Source organism: Mercenaria mercenaria, chromosome 2 (assembly GCF_021730395.1).
Source record: "Mercenaria mercenaria strain notata chromosome 2, MADL_Memer_1, whole genome shotgun sequence".
Classification (NCBI taxonomy): Eukaryota; Metazoa; Mollusca; class Bivalvia; order Venerida; family Veneridae; genus Mercenaria; species Mercenaria mercenaria.
Window position 1 is genome coordinate 102,877,391 of NC_069362.1, and position 20,240 is coordinate 102,897,630.

At 36.4% G+C, this 20,240-nt stretch overlaps 1 protein-coding gene across 6 annotated transcripts in view; it reads left to right on the plus strand.

Moving 5' to 3' along the window:
* The window catches only part of LOC123564753 (E3 ubiquitin-protein ligase mib1-like), a 61,759-nt gene extending 41,738 nt beyond the window's left edge, over positions 1 to 20,021 (plus strand). For 5 of the 6 annotated variants that reach the window (XM_053537399.1, XM_045358533.2, XM_045358532.2 and 2 more), the window contains exons 2-3: positions 10,837 to 10,996; positions 14,702 to 20,021. In XM_053537399.1, the coding sequence (XP_053393374.1) occupies positions 10,837 to 10,996; positions 14,702 to 15,706 (1,165 nt within the window). In that variant the 3' untranslated portion in view covers positions 15,707 to 20,021. Of the gene's footprint in view, positions 1 to 10,836; positions 10,997 to 14,292; positions 14,429 to 14,701 lie in introns of those variants that run through there. The other variant, XM_045358535.2, reaches the window with a different exon arrangement.
* The last annotated feature ends 219 nt before the right edge of the window (positions 20,022 to 20,240 follow it).

Sequence of the window (20,240 nt, forward strand, 5' to 3'; positions counted from 1 at the left end):
TCGCTTGCGCATATTGGCATGTAGACACGGTTAACGTTAATCGTGTACAGTACATACATAGATTTAAATCACCAGAAAATTCGTCATTTTGGATGTTATTGATAATTTTTACATAAATCAATGAGGAATTGAATCCCTGTTCGATACATGTAAATTTTATTTGAATTTATGGCCAGTTCATAAAATAATCAGCATTTAAACCTATAGCAATCAATTGTAAAACGTCGGCAGCGATGAAAATTTCATCGGAAATTGCTTCCACTATTTTGGTCTTTCGAGTGTTTGACGCGAGTGGGGATATTGCACATATGAAAAAATTATCTCAATATTTCCTGGGATCGCGTCAATTTAGTTGGACTACTCTGTGGCCATGCCATGTGAAAAATTAGTGTTCATTACAAAAACCTGTCCGCCATTACGCAACTAGACCAGATGGCTTCTACGCTGGTTCCTTTACTATAGTTAGACCAGCAGTGCCGCAGACAGACACAAATTTTAACCAAGCCTATCCTAGGGGTTTTGAAATAAGGCATGAATTGGTGGCCTCTGGTGTTGTTTTTTTAGCTCATCTGATTTTTTGAAAAAAAATGATGAGTTATTGTCATCACTTGAGCGGTTGTCGGCGTCGGCGTCTGCGTCGGCGTTGCTTGGTTAAGTTTTATGTTTAGGTCAGCTTTTCTCCTAAACTATCAAAGCTATTGCTTTGAAACTTGGAATACTTGTTCACCATCATAAGCTGACCCTGTATAGCAAGAAACATAACTCCATCTTGCATTTTGCAAGATTTATGGCCCCTTTTGTACTTAGAAAATATCAGATTTCTTGGTTAAGTTTTATGTTTAGGTCAACTTTTCTCCTAAGCTATCAAAGCTATTGCTTTGAAACTTGGAATACTTGTTCACCATCATAAGCAGACCCTGTACATCAAGAAACATAACTCCATCTTGCTTTTTGCAAGAATTATTGCCCCTTTTGGACATAGAAAATCAGTTTTCTTAGTTAAATTTTATGTTTAGGTCAACTTTTATCCTAAACTATCAAAGCTATTGCTTTAAAACTTGCAACAGTTTTTCACCATCATAAGTGGACCCTGTACAGCAAGAAACATAACTCCATCCTGCTTTTTGCAAGAATGATGGCCCCTTTTGGACTTAGAAAATATCAGATTTCTTGGTTAAGTTTTATGTTTAGGTCAACTTTTTCTCTTAAACCATCAAAGCTATTGCTTTAAAACTTGCAACTGTTGTTCACCATCATAAGCTGACCCTGTAAAGCAAGCAACATAACTCCATCCTGCTTTTTGCAATAATTATTGCCCCTTTTGGACTTAGAAAAATCATTTTCTTGGTTGAATATTATGTTTAAGTCAACTTTTCTCATAAACTATCAAAGCTATTGCTTTAAAACTTGCAACAGTTTTTCACCATCATAAGTGGACACTGTACATCAAGAAACATAACTCTGTCCTGCTTTTTGCAAGAATGATGGCCCTTTTTAGACTTAGAAAATCATGGGTAGGACAATATTTCTATTATACAAAAAAAATCAGATGAGCGTCAGCACCCGCAAGGCGGTGCTCTTGTTTTAATTTTCAGGTACTGACGTGGGTAACCCTTCCATTTGAAGAGGATAAGGGGGCTCTGTTCCTGGGAAAGTTTAAAATACAGATACGAAATGATGGCATATGGTGCATTTTTTGGTCTAAATTTTGATGTACTGTAGGGGGAACCCCTAGTCCTATAAATAACACCTGATAACATACCGTAGATACCCATGTATAATGCGCAGTTTTTTGACCCCTTGGACCACCCCCTAATCAAGGGTGCACATAATACACAGGTATAGACAATTTTCCAACTTCAAAACAAGTTTGTTACCGATGTTCGCCATTTTGGTAAAGGGAAACTACTCCCTGCGCTTACTGTCACCGCTAACATCTAAGATTGCCGTTACGTTCCGTAAAAGATCAAATGGTTTATTTTTCTTTCAAACAAAATAAATTTCATATAAATTTAAAAGTATTTTGATGAAAGAAATGTTAATATATCACAAAAATTATGATACTATTTAAAGATCGAGAATTATCTTTAACCGAGATCAAACTGTGAACAACATAATTGACACGAGGTGACATGTTAATCGCCGGTAATTACTGGCTATTTGATCGTGACAAAAAGGCTATCACACCTTTTGTTATTGGTTTGAATTGAGAAGCTCATGTCATTTTGAAAGATACCATTCCGAAATATTGAATCAGCTGCTGTTTATTTATTCAAAATAGTTAATTAAAAAGGTAAAACAACAAATAAAACAATATTTTACTGGTTTTCTTTTCAAGAAAACAAAAATCGATAGTACCGCGAGACAGATGCTGCTCTCCGCCGTGGAAATAAAATTTATTACCAGTGTGTCGATGTAAACTCTACTTTCATTTTCCATCCACCTCAAAATTGACCAAAAAATTTTTTTTCCCAGGATTTTGGGCCAAAATCGGGGGTGCGCATTATACATGGGTATCTATGGTACTTTTACATTTTGATGTCTATCGGTTATGTCAGGTCTTATCGGATCGCCATTCATAAGATAGAGTGACTGCGCGAACAAACTCCTTGTCACCTTAAAACTTCAAATTATGAACAATATAACACAATTCGAAATGAAAGAACACTACTTGCCACTGACCGTTCCAAGGCGGTGCCCCACTGTGTTCCTTTGTTTGTTCGTTTTGTCCTCTTGTGTAGGCTTTGTGTGTGTGCGTATGTATGTGTGTGTGTGTTCCTTTGTTTGTACGTTTTGTCCTCGCGTGTTGGCTTTGTGTGTGTGTTTGTGGTGTGCACGTCTGCGTGCTGTAGGTTTTATTTTGGGGAGGCTGCGATTTTGGTACGTGGCATTCCCTGTTTGATATTTGTCTTTGTTTTTTTACACCCAAAATAATCCTTTTTTCAACTACCTAGGTAAAAAATACATAAAAACTTTACTTTTTAGCGCTGCTGAGCATAAAGTGCTCAAGGTGAGCTTTTGTGATCGCCCTGTGTCCGTCGTCCGGCGTCGGCGGCGGCGTCGTCAACAATTTGACTGTTAACACTCTAGAGGTCACAATTTTGGCCCAATCTTAATGAAACTTTGTCAGAATGTTACCCTCAATAAAATCTTGGACGAGTTTGATATTGGGTCATCTGGGGTCAAAAACTAGGTCACCAGGTCAAATCAAAGGAAAAGCTTTTTAACACACTAGAGGTCACAGTTTTGGCCCAATCTTTATTGAAACTTGGTCAGAATGTTACCGTTAATAAAGTCTTGGACGAGTTTGATATTGGGTCATCCTGGGTCAAAACCTAGGTCACCAGGTCAAATCAAAGGAAAAACTTGTTAACACTGTAGAGGCCACATTTATGATTATGTCTTCATGAAACTTGGTCACAATGTTAATCTTGATGATCTATAGGACAAGTTTAAATCTGGGTCAGATGAGGTCAAAAACTAGGTCACTAGGTCATTTCAAAGGAAAAACTTGTTAACACTCTAGAGGCCACATTTATGACTCTATCTTCATGAAACTTAGTCAGAATGTTAATCTTGATGATCTTTAGGTCAAGTTCGAATCTTGGTCATGTGGGATCAAAAACTAGGTCATAGGGTCAAATCAAAGGAAAAACTAGTTTACACTGTAGAGGCCACATTTATGACTGTATCTTAATGAAACTTGGTCAGAACGTTAAGCTTGATTATCTATAGGTCAAGTTACAATCTGGATCAGGTGGGGTCAAAAACTAGGTCATTCAAAGGAAAAGCTTGTTAACACTCTAGAGGCCACATTTATGACTGTATCTTCATGAAACTTAGTCAGAATATTAATCTTGGTGATCTTTAGGTCAAGTTCGAATCTTGGTCATGTGGGGTCAAAAACTAGGTCACAGGGTCAAATCAAAGGAATAGCTATTTAACACTTTAGAGGCCACATTTATGACCATATCTTAATGAAACTTGGTCAGAATGTTAATCTTGATGATCTTTAGGCCAGTAGGTCAGGTGAGCGATACAGGGCCATCATGGCCCTCTTGTTTATGTATAAACATCGTTTTGTTTCTTTCCACTGTATGTATCGCCATGTATCTGTGTTAGACTGTGCAACATTGCCGGTCTATTCCGAATGTTGTGTAAACACAATTTATTTTGAGAATCAATTTTAGACAAAATATTTTCCCTCTAGATCACCTCGCAAATAGTTCACGAGGAAAAAGTCGATTTTAAATATATTATACGAAGGCTGTTAAAAAATAACGTAGACTTTTGCTGTCAGGTGTTGTATAGTGTGTAAATAATAATGTGACATATATCGTTGTAATTCGGAATTTTTCTGTAATTTGGTCATACATTTTTAGCTCACCTGAGCACAAAGTGCTCAAGGTGAGCTTTTGTGATCGCCCTGTGTCCGTCCTCAGTCGTCCGTCCATCCGTCATCCGTCGTCAACAATTTGACTGTTAACACTCTAGAAGTCAAAATTTTGGCTAATCTTAATGAAACTTAGTCAGAATGTTACACTCAATAAACTCTTGGACGAGTTCGATATTGGGTCATCCGGGGTTAAAAACTAGGTCACCAGGTCAAATCAAAGGAAAAGCTTGTTCACATTGTAGAGGTTACAATTTTGGCCCAATCTTAATGAAACTTGGTCAGAATGTTACCCTCAATAAAATCTTGAATGGGTTCGATATTGGGTCATCTGGGGTCAAAAACTAGGTCACCAGGTCAAATCAAAGGAAAAGCTTGTTAACACTCTAGAGGTCACAATTTTGGCCCAATCTTAATGAAACTTGGCCAGAATGTTACCCTCAATAAAATCTTGGATGAGTTCGATATTGGGTCATCTGAGTTCAAAAACTAGGTCACCAGGTCAAATCAAAGGAAAAGCTTGTTAACACTGTAGAGGCCACATTTATGACTGTATCTTCATGAAATTTGGTCAGAATGTTAATCATGATGATCTCAAAGTCCAGTTTGAATCTTGGTCATATAGGGTCAAAAGCTAGGTCATCAGATCAAATCAAAGGAAAAGCTAGTTAACACTCTAGAGGCCACATTTATGACCATATCGTAATGAAACTTGGTCAGAATGTTAATCTTGATGATCTATAGGTCAAGTTCATATCTGGGTCAGCTGGAATCAAAAACTAGGTCACCGGGTCAAATCAAAGGAAAAGCTTTTTAACACTTTAGAGGCCACATTTATGACTGTATCTTCATGAAACTTAGTCAGAATATTAATCTTGATGATCTTTAGGTCAAGTTCGAATTCGGGTCATGTGGGTTAAAAAACTAGGTCACCGGGTCAAATCAAAGGAAAAGTTAGTTAACACTTTAGAGGCCACATTTATGACCATATCTTAATGAAACTATCTTTATGATCTTTAGGTCAATAGATCAGGTGAGCGATACAGGGCCTTCATGGCCCTCTTGTTTGTAACGGTTTTGCTGATAGGCGAAGCTCGACGAACGTTTTCATTACTATAGCTACGCATAACCGGCGCAGTCGCTTTTTGATCTGTCGAGATTTGAATCCGATCGCTAATGTTCGCACTAAATATACACTTGTTTGCCCAAAAATACCCCAAAGTGCAGCAACACGTCAGGACGACATGCACCAAGAGTATTGCATCATTCCGATGTAGGAGGCGGAGGAAAACAATGTTTAAACAAAGTGAGTGTTACTGTTTATAATGCATGTAAATTAATGTCATCATCGACTCACACGGATACTAAGATAATTGCTTAGTTATGGAGAAATTTTGGCGAACAGCAACTGAAACTCATAAACTAATGAAGCAGACGCCACAACAATGTTCAGTCATCTGTGTCTTTATCTTTAAGTGGTACAAACGATTCTCAGATGGTTCAGAATTGCTTTAAAACAGTGAAAACTGCGAATGGATGTTAACGCCAATGTATGGCGCCGTAGATAAAGAGCAGACATCACCATGAAAGCAAGACGTCGTAACGTTGTTGAAATATGATCGCTGTGCGCCGGGTCCGTGTAAGTGACTGTTTTTAAGGAGGCGTAACTCCTAAATGCATGGTCATAATCACGTCAAATTTGCAGTGCAGTTAGTAGGAAGATTGCAAATTATGATGGTATATTTCTTAAATTGCTTCGTTAAAGTATATAAAAGCTAGAGAAAAAGTCTACGTTATTTTTGAAGAGCCCTCGTAATCTGCTGAATTTACATAAAAAATGGCTGAATGTGTATTGAAAAGTGTACATGATTGACATATATTGGATATTAGGAGTTTTAAAGGTAAATTTTAACGCGATTTCACTAGAATATTATGATAAATAACGGTAGGTTCAACTGTTTAAACCTGTGTACATCGTATATCTTACGTGTACAAAAATGCTACATTATACTGATTAGGGCCCTTTTAGACGTTACAATGCAAATGGAAAATGAAGTGTAAAATAATAAAACAATGAATGTTGAAGGTAAAATGAGCATGTATGCCTGTTTCTCATCGATTCGAGCTTTCTCATCGATTCGAGCCCTTGTGTTTCAGTAAAATTCATGCTCATGTAGCATGTTCTTCCACCAGAAACTTGTGTCACTTACATTTTTAATGCCTTGGAAAATATTATTCATGAAACCACTGAAAATTGAGTAAATACTTGTTTTAGTATTTTGCATCAAAAATTGCATATTTCAAAAGGAAATTACACAGTGGGTAATATTGTCAGCCAAAATTTCAAATTAAAAGCATCCTGAGCGTATTTCGACTGTTGTAACAAGTGAATAAGAAGTCAATCTTGATAGAAATTTGCTTTATGGAAATAGACTGTGCAAACGTTAACACTTATTGACCTACCAACCAAAGGGCTCGAATCGATGAGAAAGTTTTAAAATGATGTGGAGTTTGACCTCCTTCAGTCTCATGCAAAAAAATACATATAAAAGATGATAACATTGTAATTCTTTATGTCCATTGTTAACTGCAAATATTTTTGTAACAACAAACAAAAATTATTTAATTGAACAGGTTTAAAAAAAATATGCCCACCCCTAAAAGATTTAAGAGGCTCGAATCAAGGAGAAAGCAGCATACACGTCTAATTTTGGACTAGGGGAACCCCCTCATTTTATGGGGTCAAGGGGCTCTCTCCCTGGAAAAAATTGAAATACAGGTATGAAATGGTGGCTTCTGGTGCATTTTTTGTCAAATTTTAAGGTTTGGGAGGGGGTTTACTTATTTTAGTGTGGTCAGTGGTCTCTCTGCCTGGATTTTAAAAGATGGCCTTTGGTACATTTTTTGGTCTAAATTTTGAGGTACTGTATGGAGAACTCCCTTGTTTTATGGGGTCAGGGGGCTCTCCCCCTGGAAAAATTTGAAGTACAGGTATGAAATGATGGCCTCTGGTGCATTTTTTGGTCTAAAATTTGAGGTATGGGAGGGGGTTACCCCCTCATTTGTGGTGTCGTGGGGTGGGGGGGGGCTGTTTCCTTGGAAAATTTTTAAATACAGATATGAAATGGTGGCCTGTTGTGCATTTTTGGTCTAAATTTTGAGGTATGGGAGGGGGTTGACCCCCCTCATTTTAGTGGGGTCATGGGGCTCTTCCCCTTGAAAATTTTGAAATATCGGTATGAAACAGTAGCCTCTGGTGTGTTTTGGGGTTTAAATTTGATAATAATAATATTTGGGTGCAACTTTGATGAGTTACTGTATAGGTAACTTCTCAGCCAACTTTGTGGGGGAGGTGCTTGGAGGGGTGTGGTGGCTGGGGACTGGGAAGGCTATCAATATGACTGCAGCTAGGAAATCTGCCTCACCTTGCCTCAATGATCTCATGAGGCAAATGATATTTTATTATATTTTAATGATATTAATATACCTTTTTGAACTTTTATAACTGAATTTTTCTTCAGTGTGGTAGGCCTACTTTTAACCGAGGCAACTGCCTTTGTAACTTTTTTTGGTTTGCCTCAGTGTGGCTACGGCGCTGTCTAATCATAATGTGTAAAGACTAGACTGAGGATGGAAAATAGTGTTCATGATATAAGATATTAGTGATATTTGGGTGCACAGAATCTAGTCCTAAAAATGCAACAGAGGCCACCATTAACATACTAATATATAAAACTGTCCAGTATACCCCCACACTCGGCGCTATGTGCCAAGAAGATGATGCTTTTGCTGTCAATTTGTTTTTCTAATACAACAAATTTCTGAACCCGGGAATGCAAAGTTTCTTTTACACATCAAGCCTGCATAACATCACTCTCAGCCTCATGGCATCAGCACATTTGGATGATGTTGGTGCAACATCAAGTCAGACATGACCGTATTCATGCTTAATAGCAAACTTAAGTTCTTTTAAAACTTATCTTTTTAAAGGGAAAATGGACATCACAATTAACAGAAAATCAGTATGAAATTAGGTGCTATCTAAATGACAGAGTTCTCTTGATAAATCAACAGTGCCCCATAAAAATTTAAAGAAGTGGGGTTATAACTAAAATATTTCCATTAATCATATTAATTATGAGGTAGATATTTCATGTTCTTCTGATAAACATTTGTAGTATAGATACCGGAACTGACATAATCCTGTTTTCCTAAACACAGACTATTGCAATTCTTTTAAATGTCATTTTTGTTGTCAAATGATGCTCTTAAAAAGGAAGAATGGGGCCAGGTTTTGGCCCACTAATACAGCTATGGTAAACCTCTTGTATGGGAGAATGACAAACAACCATTTACGTGTAAAAATTTTATTTCAAATTCTTTCTGAAAAGTTCTTGACCAGAATTTTATCCAGAGACAAACACTGTTGGTCGAAATTCAAGAAATCCAATTTAATTTACCAAACTCCTAACAGTCTAGGGCCTTTTTGAATATGATTTCTTAGTTCTATAGGGACCGTAGTTGGAGCCTTCTGAATTTTAATTCTCAAGTTTATAGCCTACATTTGTTTCCAAGTGTAAAGTTCTAGTCAGTGATTTTTTGAGAAAGTAGTTGCAATGTATGTGTAAAAAACTGTTGAAGGGAGGGGAGATAAACAACATTTCCATGCCTTTCAATTTGAACCTCAAAACTTTTGTTCGAAAGTTACAGGCAGAACACTGGTAAACTATACACATTAATGATTTATGTTCCAATATTTGCAAAATTCATGATAAATGATCATAAAAAATCAAAACTCGACCAAAAAAAAAAAAACAGCAGCATCTGGTGGGGATCGAACTCCGGACCTCGTGCATGTGAAGCATGTACGCTAACCAGGAATTACAGTTTTCTCAGATTGCATGTAGTTTTCAATTGTTTCCTCCCTTGTCTTAAATACACTGTTAAAGAGATAAACCCAACTTAATGGTTATTGATCATCCTCCTCAAAACTTAAATGAATAATTGTCATTGTTGATTAATATCCGCACATTGTTCGTATTATTTCAGAGGAACTTAAGCATTTCGCTCAAGAAAAACAGAATTCAGAATAACAAGCAATTCTTTATTTTGTTTTCCACATGTAAATATTGTTCCTGTAAATGACACACATTGTTTGCAAAGAGCTACTATAAATAATATTTGCATTAAAAATGTTTTTCATATTAGTTTTTTTTTTTTTTTTACATTTTTTCATATTGTTCCATTCATAGAATATGGGCGTATTATGTGAACACCCCCGGCAGGTGGGCGGGCGGTCGGCGTCCAAAAGCGTGTCCGCTGTCTAAGTCAAATAGTTTTTATCCGATCTTCACCCAACTTGATTACAATGTTTGTGGGCATAATATCTTGGCCAGGTTTGCTAACCACCCAAATCGCCTCAGGTCCTCCTGGATTATGGCCCTTGAATTACTCGAAAAACTGCGAATTTAGCCTAGACTGCTATCAAAGTCAAACAGTTTTCATTCGATCTTCAAAAAACTTGCTGACAATGTTTGTGGGCATAATATCTCGGCCAAGTTCGATAACCACCCAAATCGCCCCAGGCACTCTTGGATTATGGCCCTTGAATTACTCAAAAAAACTGCGAATTTAGCCTTGTCCGCTATCTAGTCAAACAGTTTTCATTTGATCTTCACCAAACTTACTGACAATGTTTGTGGGCATAATATCTTGGCCAAGTTCGATACCACCAAAATCGCCTCAGGCACTCTTGGATTATGGCCCTTGAATTACTCGAAAAACTGCAAATTTAGCCTTGTCCGCCCTCTAAGTCAAATAGCTTCATCCGATTTTCACCAAACTTGGTGACAATGTTTTTGGGCATAATGTCTTGGCCAAGTTCGATAACGACCCAAATCGCCCAAGGCACTCTTGGATTTTGGCCCTTGAATTACTCGAAATCTGCAAAATTAGCCTTGTTCATTCAAACAGGTTTGATCCGATTGTCAATTTCATCCCACATGGAACCTCGCAAATACCTTGATTCCTTCTTACTCTTCTTTTGGGTTAACAAGGCATACAACATCAACATTATTACCTTTATGATATGTAACTGAATATTTAGACGGATGTATTTTGTGACATTCTGGCAGTCTTGTTTTTTGTTCTGTTGGACTTCAGTATTGTTCTTTATGGAAATCATGCATTTTGAATACTGTTGTAAAGTCCACTTGAAAAAAAAAGGAGATTTAGTTTACCAACAAACATAACGTTGCTGTTTATTATTCGTAATGTTATATACAGAAACTTAGCATGAATAATTGCCATGGAATATCACTTGTGCCAATTGTAGGGACCCAATCAGACCACATTCAATGAATATATTTCTGAAAATTCTCGGGAATTAATCCAAAATAAAGGAAAGTTCTGATACATCAAAAGATATTTATTAAATATTTCAGACAAGCAAGATACATCATGCGTAGAAGGCATCAGTTGAGCAACATTAATGACATATTTCTAACAGTTGTAAATGGAAATCTGCATGGCTTAAAGAATTACCTAACCAATGGTGGCAATGTGAACCTGCAAGATAGAGATGCAGTCACACTTCTACACAAGGTACCTTTGGAGTAATTCAGGTTCTGTAGGCTTTGAAAACCTCAAAGTAAATATTCTAGCTCTTGAGCTGTTTTCAGTCTCAAGGTCATAATATGACTTTTGAACCCCAAAATGAAATGAGTCATCTAATGATCATAGGCAATCAACCTATGAGGATTGACCATTTGTGAGAAGATTGTTTTCTCTACAACTATTGGACCAATTAACAGACATTTTTAGCTCATGGTGAGCTTTTGTGACGGCTCTGTGTCCGTTGTCCGTTGTCCTTTGTGAATCCATCAACAATTTTTAAAAAAATCTTCTTGTTGAAAACCACTAAACAGAATTACACCAAACTTAACCGGAATGATCCTTGAGTAGCTTCCTTTCAAAATTGTTCAAAGAATTGAATTCCATGCAGAACTCTGGTTGCCATGGCAACTGAAAGGAAAAACTTTAAAAATCTTCTTGTCCAAAACCACAAGGCATAGAGTCTTGATATTTGGCATGCGACATCATCTAATGGTCCTCTATGAAGTTTGTTCAAATTGTGCCCCTGGGGTGAAAAGAGGCCCCTCCCCGGGGGTCACAAGTTTTGTATAGACTTATATAGGAAAAAAACTAAATATCTTTTTGTCTAAAACAACAAGACCTAGGCCTTTGATATTTGGTTTACAGCATTGCCTTGTGGTCCTCTACCAAAATTGTTCAAGTTGTAACCCTGGGGTGAAAAGAGCCCAGCCCTGTGGGGTCTCAAATTTTACATAGCCTCATATAGAAAAAAACTTTAAAAATCTTCTTGTCCAAAACCGCAAGGCGTAGAGCCTTGATATTTGGGATGTGACACCATCTTATGGTCCTCTTTGAAGGTTGTTCAAATTTTGCCTCTGGGATGAAAAGAGGCCCCTCCATGGGGGTCACAAGTTTTACATAGACTTATATAGGAAAAAACTTTAAAAATCTTCTTGCCTTAAACTGCAAGGCCTAGGCTTTTGATATTTGGTATGTTGCATTGCTTTGAGGTCCTCTGCCAAAATTGTTCAATTATGTCCCAAATTTAACATAGACTTATATAGGGAGAAAAAAATCTTCTTGTCTAAAAGTTCAAGGCCTAGGCCTTTGATATTTGATAGATTTCTCACAAGATTGTTCAAATTATGCCCCTGGGGTGAAAAGAGGCCCCACCCTGGGGGTCACTTGTTATTTAAGTTATATAGGAATAGATATTTAAAAAATTATCAGATCATATTTCCTAGCCTGTTTAGTTATAATTACCTGATGACCACAAGCGATAAAGGGTAGATTGACCTACTTTCTTGTTTTTAGGTCACCTGAACACGAAGTGCTCAAAGGTGAGCTTTTGTGATCGCCCTGTGTCCGTCGTCGTCAGTCATCCGTCGTCAGCAATTTGACTGTTAACACTCTAGAGGTCACAATTTTGGCCCAATCTTAATGAAACTTGGTCAGAATGTTACCCTCAGTAAAACCTTGGACGAGTTCGATATTGGGTCTTTAGGGTCAAAAACTAGGTCACCAGATCAGATCAAAGGAAAAGCTTGTTAACACTCTAATTTTGGCCCAATCTTAATGAAACTTGGTCAGAATGATACCCTCAATAAAATCTTGGACGAGTTCGATATTGGGTCATCTAGGGTCAAAAACTAGGTCACCAGGTCAAATCAAAGGAAAAGCTTGTTAACACTCTATAGAGGTCACAATTTTAGCCTAATCTTGATGAAACTTGATCAGAATGTTACTCTAAATAAAATCTTGGACGAGTTCGATATTGGGTCATCTTGGATCAAAAACTAGGTCTCTAGGTCAAATCAAAGGAAAGGCTTGTTAACACTCTAGAGGTCACAGTTTTGGCCCAAACTTAATGAAACTTGGACAGAATGATACCCTCAATAAAATCACATATGAGTTTGATATTGGGTCATCTGAGGTCAAAAACTAGGTCACCAGGTCAAATCAAAGGAAAAGCTTGTTAACACTGTAGAGGTCACAATTTTCGTCCAATCTTAATGAAACTTGCTCAGAATGTTATCCTCAATAAAATCTGGGATGAAATCGATATTGGGTCATCTGGGGGTCAAAAACTAGGTCACCAGGTCAAATCAAAGGAAAAGCTTGTTAACACTGTAGAGGCCACATTTATGACTATATCTTCATGAATCTTGGTCAGAATGTTAATCTTGATGGCCTCAAGGTCCAGTTTGAATCTGGGTCATGTAGTATCAAAAACTAGGTCACCAGGTCAAATCAAAGGAAAAGCTAGTTAACACTGTAGAGGCCACATTTATTACCATATCTTAATGAAACTTGGTCAGAATGTTGATCTTGATGATCTATAGGTCAAGTTCAAATCTGGGTCAGGTGAGGTCAAAAACTAGGTCACTAGGTCAAATCAAAGGAAAAGCTTGTTAGCACTCTAGAGGCTACACTTATGACTATATCTTCATGAAACAAGTCAGAATGTTAATCTTGATTGATCTTTAGCTCAAGTTCGAATCTTGGTCATGTGGAGTCAAAATGTAGAGTCTGGTTCAAATTAAAGGAAAAGCTAGTTAACACTTTATAGGCCACATTTATGACCATATCTTTATGAAACTTGGTCCGAATGTTTATCTTGATGATCTTTAGGTCAATAGGTCAGGTGAGCGATACAGGGCCTTCATGGCCCTCTTGTTTAAGTTACAGCCTTGAAATATGTATGACCTGTACAGTTTTGCACACTGATCTTACAACTGACTTTCAGTGACCATGAATGTGACCTACATGTACCTTCTAATATTTTAGCATCAGTATGCCATTTTAAACATGTGGCTTATATTACTCAGGTGAGCGATTCAGGATCATCATGACCCTCTTGTTCAAAATTCTTAGGATGTTTGGCTATGGTCAGTAGATGACCTTTGTAGTTTTGGGGTTATTATATCAAAGGTCCATCTCTTGCTGACCCTAGGATTGAAAACGCTTTCTGCCCAATAACTAAAGAACGCTTTGGGTTTCAGACTTCAGGAAAATAGCCTGTGATCAGCAGATAAACCATCCTTGTTGTTTTAGGGGTCAGTAGGTCAAGATCTCCTTTAGACTGGAAACTGTTTCTGCTAATGGTTTCCATTCAGTAATTAAAGAATGCTTTAACTGTCAATCTCCATAAAATGGTTGCCTATAGTTGATAGATTACACTGGGGGTTCTGTTTTAGATCATTTGATCAAAGGGCAAGGTCGCAGTATGCAAAGTTACATACCCACTTGCCTCTGACAGGTCATCATTGGGGGCTTATGTTGTACAAGCAACTCATATTTTCTAGGTTGCACAGAGGAGGGAGTCACCCATAACACCATCCCAGTGATATTTCGTCGTTAAATGGATTCCAGTGAAACTTTATACGTTTAATCACAATGAAGTGCAGGTGTGCATGACATATTTTGTTACGCTGAATGAAGGTAGGAGGGGACTATACCCACACCCCTTCAGATATTTTCTTTACTTACTAAAGTTATTTACCAACCCTGCTCCCCCAGTCTGCCTTTAGATGGTGAGCAGGTTGGGGGCCAGGTTGGCCCTTGTATTAATTGTTGATAAAGTTCTATGTAACAATTTACTGTAGAATAGATCCTTTAATAATTTCAAAATATTTTAAAAATTAATATAAAGTATATGTACTTAGATTTATTTTTTGGCAGGTTAAATTACAGTCTTATCTTGTTGTTTTACAGGCAGCAGAAGAAGGTGACATCAGCAAAGTGAAAGTACTGCTTGAACATGGATGCTGTGTGGATTCTCAGGACAAAGATGGCTGCACACCTGTATATGTCGCTGTCAGCAAGGGACATCACTCTATCCTGAAAGTTCTTTTAGAAGCAGGATCATTTGTGAACACTGTAGCCAATCAACATACCACACCTCTTATTTTAGCAGTTATTAAAAAAGACAGGAAGTCTGTGCGTTTATTGCTAGACTGTAGTAAAAGCTGTGATATCGACATGGAAAATTATTTCTTACAGTCAGCATTAACACAGGCCATTGTTTCCAACAATCAGGAAATTTGTGAAATGCTTTTAAGTAGTGGTGCATCAGTGAAATGCATATATAATAAAAGTTTTTCTCTTGAAGTCGCGCGTGTATTATGCCAGAATATAGAATTAATGAAACTGTTTTTGAAATACTCCAAGAGAATGGATCTAAATTATCACCTTATGATTGCCTGCATTTATAAAAAGCTCGATGTTGCAGAGATGGTACTGCACAAGTTTGATGATCCGTTTCAGCGAAAGGCTTTAGGGTTTGTTACCAAACAAGAGGAAGACAGTGTCTGGGAGCGATTAACTAAATCGGTTGTGCAACCATATAAACTTGCTACAAAATGCTCAAAAGATAACAAGTTCCTTATGATGCTGTTTAATTTCTGCATTTCTGAGCATAATCAAGATCAAAGAAGAAATCATAAATTAAGAGCTATAGCTATGATACGTATTTTAATGAAATATGGTTTGGTTATTCATCCGCAGACTTCTGTTAAACAGTGTCATATTGACTGTGAATGTAGGAAAAGTATATTTACTGCACAGTATGACAGTGATGTGGTAACTAGTTTGAAAGGACAGTGTTGCTCTGTAATTAGGCAAACATTACGTGGGGATGATAATTTTGAACTGCAAGAGGTGGCAAAACTACCAGTTCCGAAAGCACTTCAGCAATTCATTTGCATGGCAGATTGGTAATTTGTTGATAGGTTAGCCAGTGGTTTTACAGAGGCAGTAATACACTACATTTTTAAGCTTGACTTGACACAGTATATGGAGAGTTGTCCTACTCAAACAGGCATCTTGGGTAACATTTCGATGCAAATTCACTTTATCTCTGTTATTACTTGATTTATTTGCTTCAAACTTGAGTTGTTCCTCAACACTCACGTCATATAACAGCTTACACTAATATTTCCTTAAGGATGCCCCATTTATGTAGAATTCCAGGTTAAACTAAATAAAGTTTTGATGCATTTTCACTCTATCTCTGTTTTTACTTCCTGGATTGTCTTCAGGCTTAAAAGTTATTCCTTATCATCACCCACATGATGTGACACAAGGGTCATAAGTCCCCCCGACAATATTTCATGAATTATATCCCATTTTAATTAAAGTTTCAGGCTAAAGTTTGATGCACTTTCCTTCTATTTCTGTTATTAGTCAATGCATTTGATTTAAATTTGAAATAGTTGTTCAGCATCATATGACACAAGATCCATGACTCTGGAACCAGTATTGCAGGAGTTATGTACCCTTTCTACTAAGAATTTCGGTTTAAAGTTTTGATGCTCTTCATTCTAATCATGTTATTTCTAAACAGACTTGATATAGACTTAAAGTAATATTTTCCTAATCATCACTCACATCATATGACACAATGTGCATTACTTTGGAAGAAAAATCCATGAATTGTGTACATTTTGTACTTAGAAATTTTGGTAAATGTTTTGAAGTGCTTTCTCTCTTGCTCAAGTAGTACTAAATGGAATTAAATCAAAATTTAGATAATTGTTCCACATTATCACCCACATCATAGGAAAAAAGTTCTTAACTCTGGCAGATATATTCCATGAATTACAATATGTCTCTTTTCTACTTACAAATTTTGATTAATGTTTTGATGCATTTTCTTTCTGTCTCTTATTTTTAGCTCACCTGTCACATAGTGTGACAGGATGAGCTTTTGTGATCGCCCTTCATCCGTCGTCAGTCCACAATTTCTTGTGAACACGATAAAGACCACATATTGCAATCAATTTTAATCAAACTTGAACACAATTTGTATTGGCATAATATCTCAGTTCCTTTCGAAAACTGGCCAGATCCCTTCATGGATTCAAGAGTTATGGCCCCTTAACTCCTTGGGGCCGAAATGCGACTAAAGGCGCTATATTTTCTATCCCTGTAGCGTCGATATCCGACTATACGCGCGTTATCAGGACTCCCCAGGACGGCGATTGACGAGTATAGTCGCGGCACCGAGATCATGCTGATTGCATCACGTACTTGTTAATTTTTGATAATTCTGATAAAAGCAAAACTATTTTGCATACCGGCTATTATTTCTTAGATGTTATAATTATTAATTATGCTTATAATTAGTTTCCTTGTTAAAATAAATTTTTGTAAATATGCCGTAAAGGAAATAAAAAAGACGAACTCTGCTGTGTTTCGTTCATACAGTATTTTAAAAGATTAAAAAAATGTTGGCTGCCAGAGATTTTTCTTACATTGAAATAAAATATTTATTATCATGCTAATTGTGAAGTATCAGTTTCGTCGGATGATGATTCTGACGATGAAATTTCATTATCAGAGAAATGAATGCTCGGAAAATGTTAAGTTTTAGAAAGCTGAAATATTCGTACACTTACATCGTATTAAATTAAAATGGTTAAAAATAACACAGCAAAACATGTGACATACACAACAATGTGTGTAAGTAAACGCTTTTTGTAAATTTAATAATTCTTCAAAGATGGGTGTAAATGTTACAACTTAACTGTCTCAGTGCGTGTCACACAACGTTTGCGTACATGTTTAGAAATTAATTATACATCAAACAAACCATCGATATTCCCTCAAAAAAGGGTGTTAATTTTGAGTAATGCTGATGTAAATACTCTGCAATAATAATGCATTTATATTTATTGGAATTTAATGCGTTTACATGTGAAAAAAAGTAATAAAATCGGAAATGTTCAAATATTTATTAAACGCAATAGGTGTGTAAAAAAAGAGAATGTTTCGAAGTGAAATTATTACATTTTGTATTCTGTTTGGATATAAGTTACGGACGAAAGTGGATATATATAAATATTTGTTAAAACTTGGAAGATTTTATAAGTATAGTTTGATTTACATCCATGTTAATAATATTTCCATGTATGATTTCAATTGACTGCATGCGAGTGTGATTATGATAAGATCAGATGATATTCTTCGACGTCAGGTGGTAATTCTTATCTCGCCGCAGCACATATATTATGATATCGGCCTCAAGGAGTTAAAGGGCCAAAATATGCTACTTTTGGCTTGTGAACACGATAGAGACCACATTTTGCTATCAACTTTAATAGAACTTGCACACAACTTGTATTGGCATAATATCTTGGTTCCTTTTCGAAAGCTGGCCCGATCCCATCATGGGTTCCAGAGTTATGGCTCTCTATTAAGGGCCAGAATTTGCTATTTTTGGCTTGTGAACACAATAGAGACGTTTGCAATCAACTTTTATCAAACTTGCACACAACTTGTGTTGGCATATTATCTCGGTTCCTTTTGAAAACTGGCCAGATCCCATCATGGGTTAATCCAGAATTATGGCCCCTTAAAGGGCCAAAATTTGCTATTTTTGGCCATACTTTCTTGTTTTTTAAGATACAGCTTTGAAAATTGGATGACATGTACAGTTTTGCATGCCTATCTTTAAAAACTGACTTTCAGTGACCATCAATGTGACCTTCTGACCTACTTTCTTGTTTTTAAGCAAAAAGGTTTGGACCACCCATAATATTTTTTTACAGATTTCAAAAGTAATCTTGCATAATCTTTACCTTGACCCACTCTCCTAATTATTTTGTTTTTAAAGCTTTAGCTAAGAAATTTGTTCAAGCAAGCAACTCTACTCAGATGAGAGATATAGGGACATCATGGCCCTCTTGTTAATAGATTTGATACAAACTGTTGTCCGGCATCATCATTCACATACTTGGTTATTAATCATTCCAGTGGTAACTCTAGTTTCCTCAAATATGTTGCTTTCTCCTTGATTCGCGCCTCTTAAATCTTTTAGGGGTGTGCATATTTTTGTAAACCTGTTCAATTAAATGATTTCTGTTTGTTGTTACAAAAATATTTGCATTTAACAATGGACATTAAGAATTACAATGTTATCATCTTTTATATGCACTTTTTTTGCACAAGTCTGAAGGAGGTCAAACTCCGTATCATTTTAAAACTTTCTCATCGATTCAAGCCCTTTGTTTGGTAGGTCAATAAGTGTTAATGTTTGCACAGTCTATTTCCATAAAGCAAATTTCTATCAAGACTGAATCCTTGTTCACTCGTTACAACAGTCGAAATATGCTCGGGATGCTTTTAATTTGAAATTTGGGCTCACAGTATTACCCACTGTGTAATTTCCTTTAGAAATAAGCAGTTTTTGATGCAAGGTATTAAAACAGGTATTTACACAAATTTTCAGTGATTTCATGACTAATATTTTCCAAGGCATTTTAAAATGTAAATGACAAAAGTTTCTGATGGAAGAACATGCTACATGAGCATGAATTTTACTGAAACACAAGGGCTCGAATCAATGAGAAAGCTCGAATCGACGAGAAACAGGCATATACGCTATTTCAGTACCAATCATCAAAATAGTTGACTGTACTGTCTCTTCTGACAGGACTGGTGTTGTTAAAGGGAGTTTTAGGTTGACTTGTTGAGTATTAAAAGACAAAAAAATTACTATTTCTAGTTATTGCAGGAAACTTATTTTTCATGTTTTAACAGACAGAATTTTGATGATGTGTGTTTGTGTGTTTCTTTTATGATTTGCTTACCTGAAGTACCAAGATGCAGAATATGTCACATTTCTTCTTCAGTTTGCCGTTTTGTGCCACAAATTTAACATTTTAAGATTTTATAGGGCATATATTATATTTTTTGATGATTTGTCACATATTATTTTCTAGATAGCAATACTTTCAACGTGTTAATAATAAACCATTTCATCCTGCATTCATACAAGGTATTGGCTTGAATTTTTGAAAACAACTGTTTTTCAGAATTTTGTAATGAAACAGTAATCAATGTTTCTGCAATATAGTTTATACTGGTTCTTGGAAGATAATATAGCAATTCAAGACAAACCTAGTGACAGATTAAGTTGATTAAACAGCAAGTAAAAATAGGAAACACCTACATGATGTTGTTTCGGTAAGGTAATGAACCATTAGTCCTCTATAGCTGAAATGTTGGCAATAAATATAAGTGACTTGTTTAATTTTGTAGTTTTTATTGAGTCGGCTAAACGCTGAAAGCGTCTGATGAGCCCTTGCTATCGCTCGATTTCTCATTCTCATTAAATGGCCTCACAACACAGCGAAGTGATGTAGTTCCATTAGATTGTCTCTAATTTCAAAGAGTTCATTGATCGGATGAAGTTCAGTTTTGTCAATCCCATTTGCTATGACCAATATACAATGTAACCTGTCAAATTTAT